This window comes from Dermacentor variabilis, chromosome 1 (genome assembly GCF_050947875.1).
Source record: "Dermacentor variabilis isolate Ectoservices chromosome 1, ASM5094787v1, whole genome shotgun sequence".
Lineage (NCBI taxonomy): Eukaryota > Metazoa > Arthropoda > Arachnida > Ixodida > Ixodidae > Dermacentor > Dermacentor variabilis.
In genome coordinates, this window is record NC_134568.1 from 61,035,680 (window position 1) to 61,061,059 (window position 25,380).

At 48.2% G+C, this 25,380-nt stretch overlaps 1 protein-coding gene across 1 annotated transcript in view; it reads left to right on the plus strand.

The window, feature by feature from the left end:
* Positions 1 to 25,380, plus strand: part of LOC142578563 (maternal embryonic leucine zipper kinase-like) — a 164,955-nt gene that overhangs the window by 91,733 nt on the left and 47,842 nt on the right. The window contains exons 13-14 of the mRNA XM_075687946.1: positions 17,241 to 17,502; positions 22,582 to 22,688. Of these exons, the coding sequence (XP_075544061.1) occupies positions 17,241 to 17,502; positions 22,582 to 22,688 (369 nt within the window). The remainder of the gene's footprint in view (positions 1 to 17,240; positions 17,503 to 22,581; positions 22,689 to 25,380) is intronic.

Consider the following 25,380-nt stretch of genomic DNA (forward strand, 5'->3'; position numbering starts at 1 on the left):
CAAGTAGAGCCACAGAGTGGCTCACACGAGCTGACCACCTACACCCGCCAAGCAATACGCTTCGTATATAGAGCTAAATAAAGCCTATAAAAGACATAACGACATAGAGGGCGGTCACGTGGAGATGACGTCAGGTCCTCCGCTTTGGCGCGGGCGGTTAAAATTGAGAAGCAGCAGCGGTACCTTCGACGGCAATGTCCTAGTTGAAAAATTCATATATAGTCATGCAGAAAACGATGATAGACTTGTATACGAATGATGTGTCGGTCTAGCTCGACTTCAGTGTCCCTTTAAATATGAGCCCCAAGTCCTCTGAGAGCTCGCGTGCGCGTTGTAAGCGGCGTCTGTGAGCGGTGCCCAGCCGCTTCACTCGCTATACGTAAGATTAAGGTCAGCTATACATTCTTTCTTCGAGTCATCTCAGAGCACTTTTGTATGCTCGCATGCTGGGCCAGCCCAGTTTGCGGGCGGAGGCTCCACCTACCCACCGCTACTCCATTGCGTCCTCAAACGTGCGCCTCGGCAAAAGGGGGAATCGAAGAACGGTGGCGATGTCTGTATGCTCCTGTCCGATCGAATGCTGAGTGCCAATTTCTGTCTTGGCTTGTCTGGCTTGTTTCGAGGTAAGATGGCATCGAAAGCGCCCACAGCCACTGCTCCTCTATATCGCTCATGCAGCCAGTACGTGTACGCATATTTGCGGAATCCGCTCGTCGAGTCGCACCGTGCGCCGACTGCTCCTTAATCGATCGTGGTATGTGCTGTACGTACGTCATCTAGCGAGCACTTTAGCGTGTCGTTAAGGTGTTGGGCCTTTACCGTCTCATGACGATGAGACGGTGGTAGGGACAGAAGAAAGGGGAAAGGCAGGGAGGTTAACCAGGACTTTCCTTTCTGGTTAATCTCCCTGCCTTTCCGCTTTCTTCTGTCTCTCCTGCCGTCTCATGGTCAAGCCAAGTAAGAGCGTAAGTTCACAGTGCGACACCCGGGGAAGGTGTTTTATTTTTTTAAGCTCGGTCGAGACATACAATATATGCAGTCAGGTATGAAGGGTTTGAAGACATATGCACTGTGCCTAAGGAGGGCCCAGCTATCCGTGTACGTTATTTATGTAATGTCTAGAGGCGCCAGCAGACTGATTATTTTTTTGTATTAGTAGGTAAGGCTTTTATTCTAGTGGGCGCATTTATGTTCCGCTTATCTGCTTGTGTAAAGGCTCCCACTGCGACATAATGCTAATGAAAGCTCCTTTGGAATGCCTCCGCCAAGAAACATCGTACAAGTTAGTGAGCTTGCAATACGCTTTAGTTAAGCACAGCATTTACCTACACGATGCCGTCACTTTCGTTGCACGTTTAGGCTTTACGTTTTGGCGGCACAGTAGCGTGGTGTCCAGGGTTCGTACACCTCCTTGAAATCCTTTTAATTTGAAAAAAAAAAAAGATTGAAGGACCCTGAAAGCTCCTTTAAAATAAATGTCCTCCTTAAATTCCATGAAAACTGGGGTCGAGGGCGACTTTTGACCATTCAAAGCAACATGTTGCTTTGAATGGTCAAGAGCCCCGTTGCACAATATGCATACTCCGCAACGGGGCTATGGTATGGACACTATCTATTGAAAAACGACCCTAGATAAGTAGACTTCTGTTAATTAGACTCCGGCTAATTTGATTTGAACTGAAGGTTCCGGCCGGCGGCCATACATTTCTGTGCGAGCGAACTTTATTTATTTCGATCGTGAAAGTAGCCATCGCCGAATCATTCGAACTTGGCTGGTCATTATGATGTGAAGGTAAAGATTGCTGGTTTCGTTTTTTATCATTACTGCGACTTTCGGAGGCGTGCTGCGTGCTCCTTGCTAAAACGATCGGGTGTCCGTCCGATTTTTGCTTTGTTTAGGAGCTGTGTTGTCATTTTTACGTTCTACTTTGAATTGATATAAAATGGGTGCGCGTTTGATTCACGGACCTGTTAGAAAGGGGTAAATATTGCCAAATGAATGAGCGGTGTTTTTTTTTTTTTTTTGCCTCTTGTGTAATTTCACCTGCTGGATAATTCGACCACTTTCGTTGGTCCCGACAGGGTCGAATTAACGGAAGTCGACTGCATTTTTTTTTTTTTGTGAGTGTCACTGTACGATTGCAATATGGCGTGTCCACATACACCAGCGATAGGTTTGTTTAAAGAGTCCATGAAACGATTGGGACAAATTTTGCAGACGCGTAGAGTACAGCTATAGTAAACATTCGCGCCGCAATTTAAGTGAAGCGTGTAAGATTAGAGAGCTGTGTACGATTACAACTTACCCTCCTTCCTATCCATGCATTTCACCTACTCGTTCGCCGAGCGATCGGGGCTGAGCTCCGCCTTCACTGGCTCTGCGTCACGATATGTGACGTCGTGTCGTCTACTTCCGGTGTCTTGGAGCCAGCGCGCGAAGCCTCATTAACCTCTCCGCCAGCCGCCTGGCCGACGACCCCCCAGCGAGCGCTATCCAAGCAGCCTATGTTGCTAGCGTTCTGTTGCAGCGACGAGCATGTCCGGTATTCCTGTAAACGCAGGCGAGCTGGACGTTTTGACGGATGGATGAAGGCGTAAACATGAGCGGCGTGCGCGTTGCAGCCACCTGGTGGCACAGCTCAAACAGCAAAACTCAGGGCTAATATTTCTGTAACCAAGTGTAAAACATTCGAAACCTTATTTTTAAAGCCAACGTGTTCACGATTACTCTGCTACCTAAAATTTACATCGGCAGCAAAGTAGAATACACTTGCTTACTGCTATATTAATTTTGGGTTTATCTCTTTGATCTCTGCGCCACGAGGTTGCTGCGCCGTGCAGGACGCTCACGTTGGCGCCCCCGCCCATCCGGCAAAATGCCCAGTCCGCCAGCATTTACTGGACTACCAGACACGCTAAAACTTCCTATTGTGGTATTAATCCTCCGGCGTGAAGTGGACAGCCGCAAACATATAGATAGATCCTGGCGCCGATCAGATAGCGACAGTCCCATGCGCTGCAGCCACTCTGCTCGCAGTTGCCTCGCAGAAGGACGCGACGTCGCAGCTTGACATGTCGCCAATCGCTAGATTTGCAGCCCACAACTCAGCAAGGGCGATTCATGGTCTTCGCGAAAAAGAACCTCGAGACCAACACTGCCTGTGTAGCTCGCGTCAACATGGAGCACGTTGTAACACAAGCTGACGACACTTGCTCTGTACCGGAAGTGCTCGAGTGTAGTGATAAATTGTTGTGTATTGGTCTGTCTGTTACTTTTAAAGCGCAGCTCTTACGCGCCCGTTCCTGCGGCGAGCGGCAGTGGCGTCGGCAGCGTCACCGAGCGAACGAGCACAGCGAAAGATGACAAAGCGAACGTGGAGCGGGAGATGAAAGACGCGAGCCGCCAACGGCGGAGACCAATGAGAGCAGCCCTTCAGTGGCGTGCACGCGGGAAACTGGTGTCATGCGGACCCGCCCGACCGCTCGATGCATACTCGTATCTGGTCTCGGCCGGACCGTTCGTTTCGTACTATCCTCTGCTCGTGCTTGTTTGGTTTGCTTCGGTTGGTCTCGTTCGCGCTTATTTCGATTGTCATGGTTTGCGATTGTTTTGTAATTTGATTGTATGCGCGACGCGAATTGTCTCGTACTTTCTGGAAGCCACGCGGCACCAGCGATTACACTGGATCCTTCGACGAGTCATGTAAAGAGGCCGACGTGCTTGACCTGCAGATCGGATTTTCGACGATTGGCGACTCTTCTACATGTCTCTCTCAAATTCTTTACCTCAATATGTCGCGAAATGAAAACAGGTATATAGCTGCGCTCTAATTTCGCATTAGGGAGTATCGTAATCGTCAGTGGATTTTTTGTATATATAAACAAATCAATAAAGTTTACAACTGTTATGAACACTTGTTTGCCATAAAGTTGGAAAAATCATCGATAACGCAACGTAGGCAACCAATCGCATAGCTCGCTCGACTGACGTCATGTGCGCCTGCTACGTAGATGGTGACGGGACGGTTGAAAACTCGGGGTGGCGTCGCTGTGATTGGTAGCGATGCACATTTTTAAAACCTTATAATAAATTACGCGCTTTACGCGGAATGCTTGAATGTCACTAAATGATCAGAAGGACCTACCCTGACGATTCAGCACTTTGTGCAAAATCGTTTCAGGGGCCCTCCAAATCGCCGTTGCCATCGTGGAGCTAGGAAAAATTAGATCAAGTGCCCAGGCAGTGCCACCATTTCGTTGTTTTGCTATTTGCTTACCGCTGCCCTTATGACTCCATTTTCGAGCTCTATGTTCAGAAGTACGTACTTGGCGGAAAGTAAGTTTCAGCCATTTGGCATTAACGCAAGTATTTTGGGCTGAACTTGGAAACTACTATCCTGCCAAAAAGTGGGAAAAGTGTGCGTGTACAAATAAGGTTTGTTTCTCCCTCGAATTTTGAGTCAGATGTTCTGTCCGAACCCCGGTGGTACCAGCAGCCTAAGGCTCTAGCATACGCTTGTCGCTAACCGTTACCGCCCTGCTAAGTTGTATTTCAAACGACGGAGTAACTCTAACAGGAAGTTGGTAACTCCATGTTGAAAACGTTCTAATGAGTAAGCGTTGTGCCAGAGCTCTCAAATGTCGACGCACGCGCATCGTAACTTTTCGTGCTCGTATACTTGCCGTCAGTTAACAGCACCGATGACTCAGTGGCTAATGACATTCTGCTTCTGAGTGCGAGGCCACGGGTTCGATACCCAGCTGGAGCAGCGCCGCATTTCGGTTTGGAAGACGAGGCGCTGAAAATTAATTCGGAGCCCTTCACCATGGCATCCCTCATAACCCCTGTGTGCGCTTGCAGAACCCATTTTCATTTTTCCACTTGTCACTTTCACTGAGCTGCTTGATTTTGGATTCCTTTCTTGCGATATAACCTTTCAGCATTGCCATTTGTTGGGCGTGTTGGTAAACTGAAAGCATATTTAGCGCCAGCAAACAAGGACGGAAGGGAGAAGACACCACAATGCGCATTGTGGTGTCTTCTCCCTTCCGTCGTAGTTTGCTGGCGCTAAATATGCTTTCGATATAACCTTGTTTTTATTTGTTTGTTTGTGATCCCCTAGTACGAGATTTCGTTCGCTCTCTATACATATACAGTGCAAATCAGCCGTGCACACGTAAGAACGCCGGTGGTTTGCTTCTTGATATCGCGAAGACACCCGCCTAACGCACTGGCTGTGGCGCCGTGTGGTGCGTTGTCGATTTCTGGTGTAGAGACGATGGTCGCTAGTTCTTGCCTGTGTTGGTCTTTGGTGTCGGTCTTATGCGTCTTCTCAAACCCTATTTTAGTTCCCTTTCTTTTTTTTTTTTTCTTGTGCGTTATGGCGTATCCAGTGCAAAACAGAAACGCCCAAGTACGAAGTTTTCGCGGCAAGCGTGTTGCCGTGAGGTGCGCGTGGCGTGGTTGCGTAGTTTTCAACGAACGGGGTATATATAAGACTCGGGAAGTCCGAACACATCCGAGGCCCGTGCCCGCTGCGGTATGCTGTTTTTTGTTCCATTAGTTTTTCTCTCTGCACTAGTAGGCACGGTCGTTCCTCTTGGGCATGTTTAGTGAAGCGCGCACCGACCGCAAGCGTGTCGGGCAGCGTGCGCGAGCTTGCGACTGCCGTTCGAAGACCGTCGCGTCGGGCTCGTAGCACACGCGTTTACGTGGCTTCGACCCATGCATTATTACGCGGAATCCATAAGAAAATGCAAGAGTAAAGAACGACAGAAAGAATGCGAGAATGGGGGAAAAGAAATATATAGATGTGGCGATGAGGTGCCGAGGGGGCGGGGGGGGAGGGGGGTATTCGGTGGATGCTTATAGCGAGCCGCATCCGACAGTGCGTGGCGGCGCCTGCACGCCGCTTTCGCAACTTCGCTGCCGTGTCCTCTTCGTACGCGCACTACTCGCATTTGTGTGTGTGTATATACCGTGGTTCGGCGAAGATGCCATATACCGCCGAATGAAATGGCAAAGCGGAGTGGTGATCGTCCGTGTCACGGTGTCTGCGGTTCGCCAAGATATGGCTATGCGTCAGCCCCTTTACCCAGTTTTTGTATTTTATCTTTTCCGTCCCGTTTCTTTGCGTCGTTTCTTTCTTTCTTTCTTTTTTTCGAGGTACGTGGCCCACGCAGTTTCTCGTTCGATGACCGTCAGCGTCTACGCACTTCTACGCGGTTGAGTCTTGGTTTCGCGCTGGAGTTGTACATAGCCGATGAAACGCGCCACCCTGCATTGCCGTTCTGGTTTGTGAACTTAGGTGCGTCAGTTTGTTTTGCTGGATGGGCAAGGGGGGGTGGGGGGGTGGCACAGGAGGAAGGAAGGCGCGGATAGGATATTTGAATCGTCGTGGTGTCGGCTTGTATATAGCTAGGTCATAGTGTTCGGCGAGCGCGGCCAAAGAAGTAAAAAGAAAAGCAGAGCCATATGCATCTGTTGTAGCGAACAGCTATAGTACGTGAAGTGCGATATGCCGAGCATGACTCATCCATCTGCTCAGGCGTGTACTATGCGCGCGTTTCTTCTGCTTGCGGCATACGCGTGTACGTATGTTTTCACTTGGAAGTCAATTTGCTTTTCGTGGCGATGGCTTTGGCAGTAGCGCGCGGTATGCTCACACATACGTTCACGTGCACTGACAGACACACGCAGATAGTGGTTTGTAGGTGAGTAATGTTGTAGGAAGGCTTCTGGTTAGCAAAACAACGATTTTTGGTGTTATCATGGCTATAGTGCCAATCGCAGAAGCGCAGAATTTCCTTAAGACATACTTGTGGGCTATTTGGTTAGTCTTCATGGAATGAGGCAGCGCACTTCGAAACAACGACGTAACACAGTATGAACAAGCACAAGCACTGAACGAACACCAACAGCGCTCGTGTTTGCTCATTCTGTAGTACGTCGTTTCGAGGTGCGCTGCCTTATTCTATCAGAATTTCCTCTCAGCCTACATATGTTTTCCATGCTGCTGACACTTACCGTTATGGATTGGACTCCATCAGTGCGCATGTGAATGCCAGGTTGCTCGTCTAGTTGACAGTTTCTTTTTTCTTGTGATGCATTTTTTTTCACGAGGCACAATTTACAAATCTTCATTCAGTTTTCAAGTCAATCATTGCGCCCTCATAATTAAGTTGCGAAGAAATGAGCACGCTCAGTATGCGCTTGACATGTCTGCGATATAAAGTTTATGCACTTTAGCCTATGCAGTTCGCGCTGAAAGCGTCGTCAACAAATCTTGAGATCTAGTTTAATACCGTCTTGACGAAAAAAAGAGATGAATAGAGGGGAGGATAAGGAGGGGGGGGGGGGCAATCAAGCGGTTTGATCTTCTCCGAGAAGGACGTCAAGTATAAAAAAACCATTTTTCAAGGGCTCTAATTAGAAACGCCGCGTTCATTTTTGCCAGATCTAGAGATCACGAACACAAAGAACCTTATAGTGTATCTGTGGGCTCATCATCGTCATCAGCCTATCTTATGTCCACTGCAAGGACGAAGGCCTCTCCCGGCGATCTCCAATTACCCCTGTCCTGCGCGAACCGATTCCAACTGGCTCCCGAGAATTCCCTAATTTCATCGCCCCACGTAGTCTTCTGCCGTCCTCGACTGCGCTTCCCTTCTTTTAGCACACATTTTGTAACCCTAATCGTCCAGCGCGGCTGTCTAACCTGCGCATTACATGACCTCCCCAGCTCCATTTTCTTTCTCTTAATGTCAATTAGGATATCGTCTATACCCGTTTTCTCTCTGATCAACACCGCTATCTTCCTGACTCTTAACTTTGCGCCTAACATTCTTCGTTCCATCTCTCTTTGCGCGGTCCTTAACTTGTTTTCGAGCTTATTTCTAAGTCTCCAAATTTCTGCCCTATATGTTAGCACTGGTAAAATGCATTGATTGTACACCTTTCTTTTCAATGATAATGGTAAGCTTTCAGCCAGGATCTCACATGTGTGCCGAATGCGCTCCAACCCATTTTTATTCTTCTGTAAATTTCCTTCTCATGATCAGGGTCCCCTGTGTGTAATTGACCTAGGTAAACGTACTCCTTCACAGACTCTAGAGGCTGACTGGCGGCCCTGAACTCCTGTTCCCTTGCCAGGCTATTGAGCATTGTATTTGTCTTCTGCATATAATCTTCAAGCCCACTATTAAGTTTCTCTGTTAAGGTCCTCAATAATTTGTTCTAACTCGTCTCCAGTGTTGCTGAACAAAACAATGTCATCTGCAAACCGAAAGTTACTGAGATATTCGCCGTCGATCCTTACTTCTAAGCCTTCGCAGTTTAATAGCTTAAATACTATATTTCAAGCACGCTTCCACTTGGCAACCGTTGGCATGCGGCAGCAATTCACTGCTATATCAATTCTTCTTATCTTTCGTTTGCGTATACACATTGCGGGGAAAAACGAAGAAACGCTTGCATAAGTAATTAAAATTACCGTGCGCAACACTAAAAGCCACACTTATGACGCAATTGAAATGCACGAGATATAGCTCTCCGCCTTGTATATTCGATAACGAGCGAAGTGATCAAGAGCGTTACTGTAATGTATTCTATACCTACATGGTTCACGCGCATCGCACGTAGTTCGACATGATTCGGGCTTCTTCTTCTTCTTCTTAATCTTCTCTCTTTTCGTGATATTGTGTTTCAGGAAGAACGCGTGTCTCCGCACTGCATGTGGAAAAGAATGTCGCATGTCGGCGGCGGCGGGGGGAGGGGGGGGGGGTCGGTTTCGTTGTGCGTCGACCTCGCGATGCAAATCGAGCGCACGTCCGCGCGCCGGCGCGTGCCGCGTGCATGTAGGCGCGCGCGCTGACGCTGCAGCGCTCCTCTCGAGCGTCCATTTGCATGGCCGGCCGGCAAAGCGCGCTTTGGCATGCTAATGCGGCGCCTACAGTTGCGCGGACGCCGGCGGCCTGACTGTCGCCCTCGAGGGCCGCTGTGACACGCGTCCCGCAAGCTACACGAGGAAGTCGCCTGCGCGACTGTGCGCAGCCCCGTCGTCGCGCTCCGTGGTGCGCGCACTCTCTCAGAGCGGGCCCTAACCGCTCTTCTCGCGACGGACGCGTGTATGATGCATGTACGATCGACCGGCGGGGCCCCCCTCACGTCCGGTTCGCCGTAGTTATGCGCCCGAGTATAACTTGAAATCCTGACTCGTGCAGCACGAGTGTAGGCAGTGTAGGACGCCGCTGGTTTATATTGATGGGGCCGCGCAGCTTGGTTTCCATCGAAGCAGCGTCTAAAGAATTACAGCGGTTTTTAGCATTCTGTCTGTTTTTTTCTGTGTTTGTTTGTGTGTGCATGCGTGGGTTCTGGTGTAAGTCTCCAAATGTGTAGTATGCTTGTCATTCAGCGTCGCGATGCTCTTAAGTAAAACCAAGGATCGAGAACGTCAGATATGTTAAGGTGTCACTTTTATTTATTCCAACTTTACCCCGCTTTTGTGTGACACTGAAAAACAAGAAAGAAGAAACAGAAAAACGCAGCGTCAATTCGCGTAACCTCTTTTGTTGCATTGTATGCTTGGCATATAAAACACTGAACGGAATGCAGTATACACACTTTCCGGCATGAACCATCGTGGCTGGACTATTGAGCTGCCTTGGCAAAAGCACCCGTGGACGATGTTTGGAGGGGCGAAGAGTATTGAAAGCTTTTATTTCAGCGAAAACCGAATATACTTGCGTTTACGTGCATTGTGCGTGCTTTGAAGGCTCATTCACACTAGGTCATCACGACACCGATTTCGATCTGCCGACTGTCGGCCACAGCGTCTTTTCCTTCGTGTCGGCGCCTCTGTCGCATTGTACCGACGCCGACAATCTGCCGACGGTCGGCGAAGAGCTCGGCGTCGGTACAGTGTGACAGGCGCCGACACAAAGGAAAAAACGCTGTCGCCGACAGTCGGCAGACCAAAATCGGTGTCGTGATGGCCTAGTGTGAATGAGCCTTTACTGTTATCGTCAGTAAGTAGGGGATGGATTGGCAAACGCACACCGCGTGAAAGAAGCAACTTGGGACAGCTTTTCCCTCATACCACTCAGACGTTATAAGTGTCGCTGTCGTTGCACTGTTGGTTTGGCAGGTAATAAAAAGGGAATTTTAAAAGCAGATGCTATTTTTGTAATATTAACAGTGCGACCACGTCTGTGGACTTCCGGCCACAACACAATGTCAATTGGGTAAAATTGGTGTAATTTGGTTCAAAAGGCCCTGAAGACCTGCACGACAACGAGCGTTCGGGGAGGCGAATTCTACCACAAAGCCATTTCTGATTAGTGCTGCGATGAAGCAAATGTTCCATCGCAGCACTAAATCGCAACCAAGCCTGAACCGGTGTGGGGACTATGTGGAAAAAACACTGTAAGGTATACGTAGAATAGTACGTATATATTTGTAGTTACCTGTACGTACCTTATTTTGGCTAATAAAATATGAGGGCAAAATCTTTGATTCGCCCTCGTAGTTGTAGGCGCTCTCAAGCTCTGGTGAAAATTCAGTAGGCCACGGTTGAGCTGGTGATCGTGTTGGCGTTAGCACACTTCTACGCGGAGTATCGTGCAGACATTTTTTTGCAAGTGATTTGTGTAGCTCGTTTGTTTGGTCCTACGCCTCTAATGAATGAGGCTTATGTGAAGCCCCGAGAACTAACGCTATAGTCATTTCCCATGGCGATTTTGCGTACCCATATCTCCGCGTAGTAACGTGTGGACGCACGTCCGGTCGTGTGCCGAAGTACGCTGGATAACGGGGTTGGGCGTGTGGGGTTTAGCGTAACTGTGCGCCTCAACTCGAGCAGAATCAAGTTCTGGAGGAAAGCGAGTCTCGCTAGTCGATATTATACATTGTACGCATGGGTTTTCGGGTAACTCCGCGGCGTCCAGTGGTCGGTTTCCTGAACTTTGATTCGTCCGGTGGTCGGTGACACAACCGAAGCCCTGATGCATGCGCCCAGTTCGCAGGTGCGAGCGCGTACGGCACGCGTACGCCTGTTGGCAATTAATCCGGCCTATCCTCGCGGTGATCTATCTCCATTTGCCAGCGACTGGGAAGACCGCGTAAGCACCTCGTTTCTTTGGGCGCGGCCAGATAGAGAGAGGAGTCGCCGTGCCTTGCGCGGTGGCTTGCATCAGGGCCGCAATATGCGCCGGCTTTCATATCGCCCTCGAAGACAAGCTACCTCGGTGGTGTCGGCGGTGGCGACGTCGACGACTATGCGGAAAGAAGACCTCTCCCCCCCCCCCCCCCCCACTCGCACTCCCGCGTGCCCAGGATCACTTACTCCTGTCGCCCCGGCGGGGGTCAAGAGGTGGCTCGCGATCTCATTTCACGGTCCGCCGGCTCCCTGGAAAGAACTGATCGGCACTGCGCTGGTGGCCGTGCACCCACGGGTCGCCATTGTTGTGGCCACTTCCCTCGCTGCCGCCGCGCCTTGAAACAACAGGGCCGCGCCGATCGGGCGCGGAGAAGTCGCGGCCGCAGGAAAGCCCGCTCGGTGCCTCCCCGGTATAGAAAGAAACGGGTCCGAGCACGGGCCCGTTGGCTTGGTATATATACGTCTGCGATTCTCGAGTGCGGACGTTGTCAGGCGGGATGCATTAATGAAAGAGAAACTACCATCAACCCTACTGTGGCACGAAGCTACGAAGGAAATCAATATACGGGCTTCCTCCACCTTGCGGGCTTCCGCAGAACTGATCTACCATTAGTAATAGGTGGCGTCGCAAATAGTTTCCACCAGCGGAACTTTTCCGGCAGTGCATGATGTCGGCACTGTGTCCCTTTTTTTTCAGGGCATGCCTTGCGAGTGTTCGCCTCAATATTTACACACATCCAAGAAACGTAGCGTGCTTATATGACAGAAACGGCGCGAAAATTTTCTTGCCTGAGGCAAATGACTCACTGCTGCTCATGTCCCGTGCATTTTGCTACTGTGTTCAGTCAAAGCGCGCTGTTCTTGATTGTTCGTGCGCTTCGCCCTCTGCACCCGGTCGGTGTCACTGATATGTTATGATCAACAGTGGTTGAACGAGGAACGTCGCTGTAGCCAACGTTTCGGCAAGGGGACTTGTCTTCATAGTAATCCCCTTGTCGAAACATTGGCTACAGTTTAGATAATTCCTCCTTCCGAAACTTCTACCAGAGTCATTACTTGTTCCACCATTGTCGGCCACTTCAAACCTCCATCTTCCTCTGACCTTCTGAAATTATGGATACCGAGCGAACATCTACGACTTTCGATGTGTGTCTGGCTTCTGCTTTCATGTTCGCCTTCATGTTTTTAAAGCGAAAGTTTTATGCCGGGCTGCACCGAAAATTTGTTCCATGTACGCGCGTCACGCAATAATAATCGCGCTAATTTCCTGGTATCCCCTCGAGATGGCGTTGCTTTGCCGTTTTGTGAAAAGGTAATGCAACTGGATAAGACAGGCACGACAAAAGTAATCGTTTGATTGGAAATAGGAAACCACGTAAGTGGGGGAACGAGGAAACAAAGCATGCTATAGAAAAGCGTAAGCAGGCGTCTAGGAATCGTCGAGAATCCAGAAAGTTGGGATTACACAAGAGGTGCACCTTAGATGGAACAAATACCGAGAAAAGGATAGGGTGGCTAGTGAGCTCGTGCAAGACAAGATTAAACGCACAAGTGAACGTTGGATGCATAACATTCGTAAAAGAAACGAAGGCTCGCCAAAAAGATTCTGGAACATGCAAGAGCACTCGGAGCTCCAACTAAAAATTCGCAAACGGCTATATGTGATGAAGACGGTAACGTCTTCGAAGCAGACGATGCGCTGCGGTGCATCAAACACGTTATTAGGGATAACTTCGGCACAAAGGAAAACGTAGTTCGGACTCAAACAGATTTAGCAACAATAGAGAACCCTGACATCAAAATTTAGCATAGAAGACGTTTACTGAAAAAAAAAAAAAGCAGAAGTGTGCCCAATAACTCGGACGCATCACCCAATGAAATTCCAATATGGCTAATGAAAAAAAAAAAATCGGTCCAAAGAGCAAGTCACTGCTGACTAATGCCATTGAGTAAGGGATTAAAACCAAGAAGATTCTGGTTGCTTGGCTTAAAGCAAGAAGAACTTCATCTACAAAGGCAAAGATAAGGACAAGGCGATCTTGTACAGGCCAGCTCCAGTAACGTCGGTGATATATAGAAAAGCAATGCAAGCCATAAAATAAGAAATGTCGAAGTGGGTGGAGAAAAATGATGAGGTTCAGACCAGGCAGAGGCTTAGAGAATATGTTTGTAGTAACTCGCTGCATACATGTTTCAGCAGCTCAGTATAGACCTTTATGGATAGCATTTCCACATATTAATGGAGCCTACGACAACGTATACAGGGAATTGTTATGGGATATTATTAAGCAAGATGGCATAGGTGACGTTTTCGTGGAGCTGCTGAGAGATATATATGGGGAAAACCGAGTACAAATTGTATAGGAATGCCGAAAATGTAATGAAGTGGTGGGAATTCACCAAGGACTGAAGCAAGAATGTTCTCTGTCTTCATTGTTGTTCATGATTTATGTGAAGTGTATAAAAATACATAAATTTTTTGCATGTTCCCTAAGTCGGTCATTCACTGTACAATATAGGTTTTTCCGCAGGGCAGGGGAATTTCATAAACGACGTTTGCGGCACACGTTATGAAACGCTGGGCATGCCTTTTCTGACAGCCAACCTTTTGGTCTTCGCAAGTTACGCGTCGGCTAAGCTGGGCTAGCTTTTTGGGAGCTGAAAACACTACCGGTACGTTGTACCGTTTAGCCACTTTTTTTCAGGCAGTGTGAAACCCTGTAGGATGCTTTTACGCTCACTAAACCGTTGAAGTAAGCGCCCGTGTTGTCTCCTTTCTTGTGTATGTGGTCTTGTTGGCGCAAAACTCGTTTATTATGTCGTATAACCAACTAGCCCAGCAGTTCACTCTTCTAAAGTATCAATAGACCACTGGAAAACAGTGAATTAGGGTTTGATTTGTCATACATGCATACGGATAACGGATACGACCGGATCCGTTACAGGCATACGTAGCGGTACAAGCTTTGAGGAAGAGAAAAAAAGGATTAAAGAGAAATATGCAGAAATGCTAGAATGAGAAACATGTATAGCATACCTGAGTAACTCAAGAAGTCTAGGTGACTGTTCGTTATTGCTCCGTTTCAAAGGGCATGCCAATAAATCATCGTCGTCATCGTGTAGAGCCACTGTATATACGAGCAAATCACACACACACACACACACACACATATATATATATATATATATATATATATATATATATATATATTTGTACACACAGGAAAGAGACGACGAACTTTTTGGAAGACTTCTTTACTTAACGTTTTCGGCTGGTGGACCAGCCTTCGTCAGAGTACAGTAACGCATGTACAACACATACACAGCTTTAAAGGCACCGTATCACGACCAGAGGACGCAGTCAGTGCAGATAGCGCGCCCTCTGCCCGTGATACGGTGCCTTTAAAGCTGTGTATGTGTTGTACATGCGTTACTGTACTCTGACGAAGGCTGGTCCACCAGCCGTAAACGTTGAGTAAAGAAGTCTTCCGAAAAGTTCGTCGTCTCTTTCCTGCGTATGTTACATCGGGTCCTGCGTGCTAAACTTAGAAGAAAACCCATATATATATATATATATATATATATATATATATATATATATATATATATATATATATATTATGTGTGTGTGTGTGTGAGAGAGAGAGAGAGAGGTGTTTAGTAATGTGAGGCGGTGAGAGCTGAATAAGGGATTGTCGGAGAACGCCACCAGATGGTGTTACCGTCCGCGCACGCCCTGCCGAATACCTCAGCGGGCGGTCGGGACATTGGCCGGTGCGTATTTTCTGGTCGGGACGCACGCGCATCGTGCGAACGTTTTGTTTTCCACTGTCGCGACCCAACTTTTATTGTAGAGAGTCGCATTTCACGAGACCCTCATCACTATACTCGCGAACAACTCTCTCTGGCAGTGAAGGGAATGCTATTCAGGCAAAGCGCGCACAAGAAAGAGGACTTTTGAAAAGAGTCCCGCGTTTTCATCCACGTTAGTTTAAGCTCGGGAAGAGAAAACATACACCTTATTCATCATCACCATCAGCCTGGCTACGCTCACTGCAGGGCAAAGGCCTCTCCCATACTTCTCCAACTACGCCGGTCCTGTACTAATTGTGGCCAAGTTGTCCCTGCAAACTTCTCAATCTCATCCGCCCACCTAACTTACTGCCGCCCCCCGCTACGCTTCCCTTCCTTTGGAATCCAGTCCGTAACCCTTAATGACCATCGATTATCTTCCCTCCTCATTACATGTCCTGCCTATGCCCCATTTCCTTTTCTTGATTTCAACTAAGATGTCATTAACTCGCGTTTGTTCCCTCACCCAATCTGCTCTTTTCTTATCCCTTAACGTTACACCTATCATTCTTCTTTCCATAGCTTGTTGTGTCGTCCTCAATTTAAGTCGAACCCTTTTCGTAAGCCTCCAGGTTTCTGCCACGTATGTGAGTACTGGGCACCTTATTAGCATAGGACAAAACACCACTGAATGTAAAGGTTTACTTATTTTGCGGCTTTTCCCTTCCGCGTCTGGGCAAACGCGAAACTGCCGCACGTGGAAGCTGCGGAGATCCAGCGTCTGCTCCGAGCTGCCAAAATCTGTCAAACGCTGGCGGACTACTTGACGCGGTAATATATACATTTGTAAAAGCTGCGCCCGCGTAGCTTTCCCTTCATTGCCACAGAAAGTTGTCCGCGAGTGTAAACTTGAGCAGCACTGTTACCCGTAGGATGAGCGCGATCTGGCATGGATATGCACGGCTATAGCCCGCGGTGCGTTTGCATTTGCTCCGAGCGGGTGCATTCGCGTTGGCACGCGCTTTTGGCGCGTGCTTTTGGCGCGCATTGCATTTTCGCTCTCAAAAGACGCGCCATACCGCAACGACGCAGTTTTCGCATCAAAAGGACTCACTGTCGCGTCGGAATACGCCCACGTGCTCGATGTTGCCGTCACTGCTTCGCCCTTGGAGCGAAAGTGTGATGAATAAAAGACTGCGCGCATTTATGGGCTTATATTTGTGAATGTGCAACGAAATATCCACTGCTTCTTGGAATAAACGTTTCGTTTATGTGTTATGACCTATTGCTCTGAAAGAGGCACCAACCATTCTTTTTTTCACTCCTTATGCAAGTCGCCTGAGCAAAAAAAAAATAATGTTTTTTTTTTTTGACGGTGTCTAATTTTTGCGTGCCCATTGTTGAAGCTATTGGGCTAGTTTTCTTCGTTTTCACCAGCCGCATCGGCTTATATAGGGCAGTGCCGGCGTTTCAGAGGTTTAGAGGTCTCAACGAAATATGTACGTTATGTAGGGCGCTGTTTGCCCGTGCGTCAAACGACGCGACGGAGCGTTGTATATAGTTATTTTGGTCAATGTGTGCACGCTATATATGCCTATCCGTGCCCTCGAAGAGAAGGACCTGTGCTTGCCACACTACTTCATGATGTAGGCGCGGTAGTGTAGACATCTTGCGAAGTTGTCTGAACAAAGTGTGCCGTATTTTACTGCCACGAGCGACTCTGTTCAACTTATCTGCCGGCGCAAAGTTTGCGCATGAACTTAAGTTTCGTAGCGCAGTCTTTTCGTTTCATTCCCCCCTCCCCCCTTTATGTTTTTATGGTTTCGTCGTACTAACGTAAGCATAATGAGAAATGCCTAAGGAAATAAATGAAAGCAACATCGTTGAAACTACATTTATTTGAAGCTGTGTACAACCAAAGGTCTCAGAACTCTTTTATATTACAATAACCTCTGTCCTTGCTAGCTAGCGTAAATATGTCCACGGTGGCATAATCACGACGAAAATGTTTTTATAGCTTTTCCTTTTCAAAGAGAAGAATAGTGCAACACAGGTGCACATCTAATACATTAAACCTCACGCACAAAATTTTTGCGTGCGTGCGTGCGTGCGCGCGTGCTTTTCTGCTTCTAAGTTTTTGGCACAGTCCGGTTACACACATCCTCTCGAGATGTTGCCGCCAGCATGGCTTCTACCATGCGCGTTGTCTCGGTTGTGTGACGCGCTAACGTTATGGCAATGTCTGCAGACGGTGAGCGGTCCTCTGTAGCCATGACGTGTTACCGTTTTCAGTCGTCCTCCCTCGGCTGACGCGGAATTCCGGCAAAGTCCTCTGCGAACTCCCGACGGCAGCCGGTTGGCGACGGCGTCGGTGGTCCGAACGCCGGAAGTGTACAAGCTAGCCGAAGGGCCCTCCTTCTCGTGCCGTAGCAGCTCGGCCAAGCGCGTGTTCGGCTCCATCGAGAAAGGCCTGGACAGAATGCGCCTGATGCTGACGCCTCGCCGGAGGCTGGGCGCAGCCGCCGTCGTGCAGGATGCACCCAGGAAGGCCAAGGTGAGAGGGATTCTTCGCTGATGGGTACTTTGAGGCTTGTCGCATATTTCAAGATGCATTTAGAAGGGTGGTCAAGGGGAAATAAGCTGAAGCCTATACAGGGTGCTTTAGCTAACTCTTTTCAAGTCTTAATTAAAAATCCACGTGCGCGTTACGAGAATGCAATAAACTTGTATTGTTCATTGTTCGCTTGAGCAACTCGGAGTATATTTTTAGCTATGGGCGCTTGGGTAATGAATTAACCATAGTTTCAGTGAAGTTCTAGAGCCGTATTGATAAATATCCAAATAATTTCTTTCCGTCATGATATCTGCTGTATCATGCTGTATTTTCCCGTCTGCACATAAAGCGCGCGAGTTTTGAATTAGTACCACGTGACTAGGCACTTGCGCGCAGCGACATTAGTCACACTCATAACAGGCTCTCAGGCCGACTGCAAAAGCTACGCTCACGGGCATATATCTGCCACAGCTTACCGTGTCCCCCATGTCCACCGTATCGACATGCCCCTTCCAGACGTCCGCATAGTGTGATCCTTAGAAACGAGTCCCTTCGCAGAAACCAGCGTGCCCACGCTGTAGCCCGAGCGCATGCCTCCTTGGCACCACATTAAGAAGGCGACATTACAACCAAGGCGGAATTCATACTACTACAATACAACAAACTCGTTCCCCAACCTCAGTGTTTTCCACGCCATGTAAGGTGAATATGCCTCATATACCGCACCACTTGGGAATGCGTCCACACACCGAACACACCTCTCGTTACCAACTCCACACACGCCGTGCCGTTCAGCTCGGACTCTCATGACCAGGACAGACTGGTGTGGCGGGCCCGGCAGACCGCCCAGGCCGCAGGAGTCCAGTACTTAGCACCCGCGCCCCTGCCCCCAATCCGATAGCTCAAGCAGAGAGACGCGTGGCTGTGTTTTTCTTTTTCTTTTTTCGAATACAGTTTTTTCCTCCTCCTTAGGGCCCTCAAACATGCTACCAGCTATGAATTATCGATGCTGCACGTGGACCGAAGGCATGACTAGGCCGCAACGCAAAATTTATACGCGATGGCGACGTCCGTCGTTTCCGGTACATCGCCATTCGCCGCCAGAACTTTATCGCCCTTTACGCTGTCTGTTTACAGCCAAAACGCTTACAGAGCTTCCAGCATTATCGCGTGTAACTTATCGCACGTCCTTTGACTCCATTTCCTTCGTTGTCTCAACAGGCGCGATATCTCGGCAAAAGTGGAAGCCAAAACCCTTGTATTCGATCCATCTCCGTTGCTCAAGGCTTGTTGGTGCCTTCGGTCTACGTGCAGCATTGACTGATCGTTTTTAGCAGGTTTGAGCGCACTAATATCGCTGCGCGTAAGAGTCCAGTCACCTGGTACGCTTTCAATTCTCTTGCACTTTTTTTTTTTTTGCATGCAAAAATTAAAACCACTGCCGCTATCATCACAGAACGAAATTATTTGGATGTTTATCAGTAGGGGGGGGGGGGGGGGGGCTCTACAACTTCTCCGTTGAAGATTTCGTTTGCAAGGAAATATGTTAAAAGGTGGTTAATTAATTACTGTTGACGTAAGCTCTCAATAAAAAATAAATACGTGGAGCTGCTTAAGATGACAGTGAGGATGTATACAATGAAGAAAGCCTTTATTCGTGCAGCTGTGTTCTCCATTGGGATGGGCCTGCCCCAGTGCTGAGCCCTACATAAGTATCTTAAGAACAGCGAGATCAGTCCGCTTTGTCGGAAAACTTGCGAATAGACCTAATAATTGCGAATGGGCTTGATAATAGAAAGGGCTTCAGCGGGAAGCTACTTATCTGCTGGTTTCACACGCGCACTTTCAATGACCGTCGGAACAAAGTTTCATTGAAATCTGCGAGCCCTATTGACTGTTGCGTGCGCTCTCAAAAGTGAGCCAATAAGGCTTGCTGATTTAGAATGTCCATTGAAAGTGCAGTTGTGACCAGAATATTGTTTTTCCTTACTTTTTTTTTTTTAATCTCCTGCGGCCTGACACAATCTGCACGCAAAGCGATCCGACTTGTCAGTTGAAAACTCAATGCGTGATGTGTTGTACGCCAGTTTGTCTGACGTGTTGGAGCGGAGCGAATCCCTTTGCGTGCCGACAAGTGCATTGCAGGCATCCTACGTATTTCTGCGAAGCAGCCGGCGAGTGGTGTTCACCGGCGAACGACCGGCGCGTGCGTCGACGCGGCAACTCGTGATGTCGTACGGACTTCGGTGGTCTTCCAGGGTCATCATCGACTGTAAAAAGGAAGAACGACAAGATAACCATAATAATAATGAAATGACCATTCCGGCGGAGCAAGGCCCAACCTCTCGCCTGTCCACAAGCGCGGTTCGTCCACCACACCAAGAGCCATTGTTCGCGCTGGAAGCTCTTCTCTCGCGCGTGTGCGCGCTCCCGCGTCGGCGTCCCAAATCCGATTAGCGATTCAAAGACGTCGACGACTTTTTTTTCTCCCCCCCCCCCCCCCCCGCGATTCCCTGTGGCAGCGCTTTCTTCCTTCTTTACTCGAGTGGAGGGACAAGTGGGTGGTGGGTTGTTCGACAAAATGCGCGAACAAAACAGTGCGCGCCGCACTATCCCTTCCCCGGGGTAAATAAAGAGCTCGTCTCGCGGCGAGGCAGCTAGTTAAACGCTAACCCGATTATGCTGTGCGCCGATTGAGCGCCCGGCGCGGGTCGCATTGCGCATGTGCCGGTGTAATTGTTCCCTAATTGCGTCAGGGAGCGCCCGCCTTTTTGTAAAAGAGCGCGACTGCGAGCCGCCGGAATTCTCTCATCGTCGGGGCCATCTCCGCCTCCTTGCGCCGCTTTTGCGCCGTGTAATGAAAACTAAGTGACGCCTTCGTGCGGTGTGTGTGTGTGTGTGTGACAATGGACGGTGCGACCCCCTCTCCCCCCGTGTCCCCCTGCCGAAGGCCTTTGTGTTCCGCGCGAGCCTCCCCTCCAATCTCCGTGTCCGGGGCAAGCCACGGCGGCGAAACGCTGTTTCTTCCCGAGCCGGCATCCCCGTCGAGCTTCGTCGCGCTGCGGCGAAGCAAGCTTTCCCGGCGCGCGTCCCTGCGAACGTGTGCCGGAGGCGTCCGATCTTTCCATTTGTAACAAAGTGAGAACCGAGGCGGAATATGTCAGTCGGGCAGCGCTTAACAGCCAGAAATACGACTTTCTCGCGTGCGCCTAACAAATTTGCTGTCCAGAAAAGATCGAAGGGAGTAGCATCTCAAGCGGTACGGATATTAGTATTTCGCTGGGCGGTCTGATGAACGCCCATTAGGACAAGGTTGAAAACATATATATCGACCCTGTTTACGTGTTCGCCAAGTGGCATAAGGGCGGAATCGGCGTAACTGAGTATGGCCTGGCGCCAAGACGGGTTATCTTATTCATATGTGGTGTAGTTGCGCGTGCGAGTTAAGCACGTAATGAATAGTTCTCTCTGCTGGTGAAGGTACAACGCCCAGCATTCTTTTTTAGCGAACGACGGAGGATATGTTCGGCCGTGCGTCACCTGCCGCGTTCGCTGAGTTAAGCAGGGATGCGCGCGTCGAGAGTTTAATGAAAGAAAACTAAAGGGACTGAATAAACGTATCGACCATTAACGGGATAGCTTAAAGAGGAAGCTTTGGCTCGGGTGCTCCTATCTAAATACATGTAAAGGCAGAATTCGTTTTCCTCGGCAGACACTGGACCAAATTTGACGAGCTCGGTTGCATTTAAAAGAAAAAAATTAAAATCTAGTGACTGTTGGTTTCGAATTTTTTATTTACGTCGTCAATCTTTTAATAAAAATTCGCAAAAAAAAACGCAAATTTTCAGAAAACGAAGGCATAAAGTTTACAACTCTAACTCGGCAATGAAAATTGATATCACAATTCTGTGAACTGCATTTAATAGTACATCTAAAGCGGACAAAGTTGATCTGTTACACATGAATGAAGAAATTTCGTAATAAGAAAATACAGCTTTTGCAGAACCCTTGTATAAAACGTAACGAATTCACGTAAGATATAAATTGACATATCGAATTTGTCCGCTTTGAATGATCTAATGGGTGTTGTTTACAGAACCGCGATATCTGTTTTTGATGCTGAGCTGTTAATTTGTAAACTTCGTGCTTGTATTTTTTTCGAACTTCCGAATTTTTGAAAATTCTTTTAACAAAATTCAACATCTAAATCGAAATTCCGCTGCCACCAGTCATTAAAATTTAACTTTCGCTCTCAAATGCAACAGATTTCATTAAAATCGGCACAGGGGTTATCTCTTAACTCTTAAAGGCGAAGCTTACCCGCCGTAGTTGCTTAGTGGCTATGGTGTTGGGCTGCTAAGCACGAGATCGCGGGATCAAATCCCGGCCGCGGCGGCCGCATTTCGTTGGGGGCGAAGTGCGAAAACACCCATATACTTAGATTTAGGTGCACGTTAAAGAACCCCAGGTGCTCCAATTTATTACGAATTCCCCCACTACGGCGTGCCACATAATCAGGTCGTAGTGTTGACACGTAAAACCGCATAATTTTTTAAAGGCGAAGCTTAAGCGTCCTCCAGCTTTTTGTAAAACCTTCAGAGTGCCCGCCGCTGCAGCATTTCTGTTAAATCTCTCTTACCGTCAGTAGCTTCAGAGCAACTTTATGGGCGCGTATTTGGCAGAGTTCGTAGCTAGATGACTTCTTTCAAATAATTGCCTCGTCGACTAGGTAGACCACTCGGTCACCGGCCCGTTTATGTAAACCGGCTTTCGTACATATCCGCGAGCACTCCTTATCATTATATTCTTTCCTGTTTTTCTTGACTGTTGGATTGACTGAACTGTAACATTGCTGTGATGCTGAGCTCCTGCAATGCTTTGGCACAGCAAAATCCTGTCGGAGAACTACTATACCACACGGCTATACGGTTTTCTTCGGTACTCCTTTGTTATTTTAATGTTCCATCATTTAGTTGCGTACGGCACCAAGCTTGCCGCTTCAACCACCGTTTTATTCATCGATATCCCCCAACACTTGTACTGTCTGGACCTATTTTTTTTCTCTCTCTCTCTCTTTAGGTGATGCAAAACGTCTCTACCATGCCGGCGGTGCTGACCCCGGAACAGGTACTGGATTCCCTGCGCACAGCTCTGCTCTGCAAAGGCATCATCTGCAAGCAGAACAGGTACGCGCACATTTCTCTGGGTTTTTCGGCTCTCTGAAGACGCACTTCGGCTATTGCGCAATGCACTATAAAAGCGGTCTTTAGTTTTGGCGCAAGACCGAGTGAAGACTCTCGCTTCCATGCTGCCCGTCGCAACGTGACGCTTTTGACACTTGTACTTTTGGCCTTGGGCTTACCTTGAGCTTTGGCCGTCTACTATATATATATATATATATATATATGCAATGGGTCCCGAAACAGATCGGAAAAATCTTGATGACGCCTAACATTCCGCGGCTCGATTTTCAGGCGAACGTTATGCTGTTTCGATATGAGAAATGTTTTCCACTCGCACTGTACGCATTACGTTGTACGCGCATGGTTTCCTGTTTACGGCGGTGTCTTGCAGCATGCCAATTAGGAAAGGAAAGAAATATAAGCATTGTCAAATAATTTGATACGAAGTTCAAAATACTGACAATGCGGTTAGTAGTTTGGGGAGGCTTTACTTCAACGTCATCTTAATATTATCTCCCGCTACTTTTCCTTCGTAAGTGTCGGACAAGATGCTCAACTTAGCATTCAGCAGCCAGGGAATGTCGCTCAGAAGCTTGTTTGGTTGCAAATGGACGCTTGGGTATAGAGCCATCGCATCGTGCTTTACCTGTATCAAGAATAACTGACTCTTATTCTTTCGAACCTCTCGTTTTGGAACTGTAAAGGCTAGTTTTTATTTTTTGTTCGCGGGAGTCTGCTTTCCTTTGATCATTAATAAATTTTGAAAAAGAAAAAAAAAAGGCTACACGCGTATCGACCGTCGTCGGGACGCCTGAAGGTCGTGCAATAAAAGTAACACTGAAGCTGTCGTGCGTCCCATGCACTTGCTGCACGTCGACATTATAGCCATGTCGGTGTGATGAAAGCTTTCAGTATACAGGGTGTTTCACGCAACTTGAGCCACACTTTAAAGATGTTCAAGTACTACGTAGCCGGGCAGAACAGAGGTAATTTTGTTTGCCGTCGATTGGAGATACTCAGATTATTTTTGCATTCTGCCTAATTACATAATTAGTCTTAATACATCAATCTACTTCTCGAATATTGTAATTAGCCGAAAAGTGTCAATGAGAAAATTATAGACTATGGTGTTGGTCTGCTGAGCACGAGGTCGCGGGATCGAATCCCGGCCACGGCGGCCGCATTTCGATGGGGGCCCCAGGTGATCAAAATTTCCGGAGTCCTCCACTACGGCGTGCCTCATAATCAGAAAGTGGTTTTGGCACGTAAAACCCCAAATATTATTAGAAAATTATAGAGCAACATGGAAAACTCCCGATACAGCTTACTTTTGCCCAATACGGGCCCAATAAATGTGTTTTTCGGAGCGTGAATGAAGCCCGCAAATGCACTCAACATTGCCGTGCGACTGGCCGTTCGAGGCATTTTGCGTGTATTTGCGGGCTTCTTTCACGCTTGGAAAAACTTTTCTGTAGCACGTATTGAGCAACCGAAAGCTGCATTGGGAGTTTCTCATGCTGCTCTACAATTTTCAAATTGACGCTTTTAATCTAATTATAGTAATTGAGAAGTTTATTAAGTAATTAAGACTAATTATATAAGTAGGTGGAATGCAAAAATGAATCTAGGTATCTCCAAGTGATTGCAAACAGCATTACCGCAGTTCTGTTAGGCTGCGTATCGTTTGAATGTTTTTAATGTTTTGCTCAATTCAAATGGAACACCCTGTATAACGTGTACTCAGTTAACGACCTTGTGCAGAACTGTGGCTGCTGCACTGTTTAATAATGGCTTGCGTTAGTGCGCGATTTTGTTCTTGTGCAAATAGAAAAAAAAAAAAGCAGAGGTGTGTGTGCGCTCGATCCGTCTTTTTTTTTGTGTGTGTGTGTGTGTATTTATTTATTTATTGCATGGAGTTTAACTGTACACCATCGGATATTGCTCTCCTGCTCTTTACACTCTTCTTGGGATTATACTGTTCTTTTGAGTATGGATTGAACCGTTCGCTCCAGTATGTTCTAGTGGGCATTTTCTTGTTTATTATTGCAAGTCTCGATCTAACAACAGAAGACGAAGGCGTAATAATAAATGATATCTCCCGGCAAGGCCAAGCCGATACATGCTGTAGACATTCTCTTTGGCTGGTGCATGAGACACGGCGCTGCTCGCCGTGTTAGCTGTAGTGTAGTCCGATCGACGAACGGCACCCACGTCGACTGCGCGAGTGGGAGCGGGTGTGGCCCCCCGTCTTCCAGGCCAAGAGGAGAGATCCCGAAGAAGAAATGCGGGGGAGGGGGGGCGGGCGTGCAGTGTTCCTGCGCGGGAGGACTCCCGAAGCGGAAGCGGAAATAGCACGGCTGTCCGGATATGGACGCATCGGAAACGGAGGGACAGCGGCCGGACGGCGGACCGGACCCCGGCCTAATGGTTCCACATCGACCCGAGCCGCGCCGGGACGCCGCTCCCGCATCACCTTCTCCCGTTGGCGGCCGCAGTCGAATTTCTTCCAAGATATCGGGAGTAATAACTGTGCGGACAGGAGAACGCAGCTGAATCCGTTACATTAAGCCTCCGTGGGTTTTTTGACGAAGTAGGTTTTTGCGTGAATGTCCACTCGGCCGCTGTACTTTTGCGATTGTGGCATTACGTGTGCTAGTGCTGTCAGGATGTCAAGAGAACCGTATACGACACACTA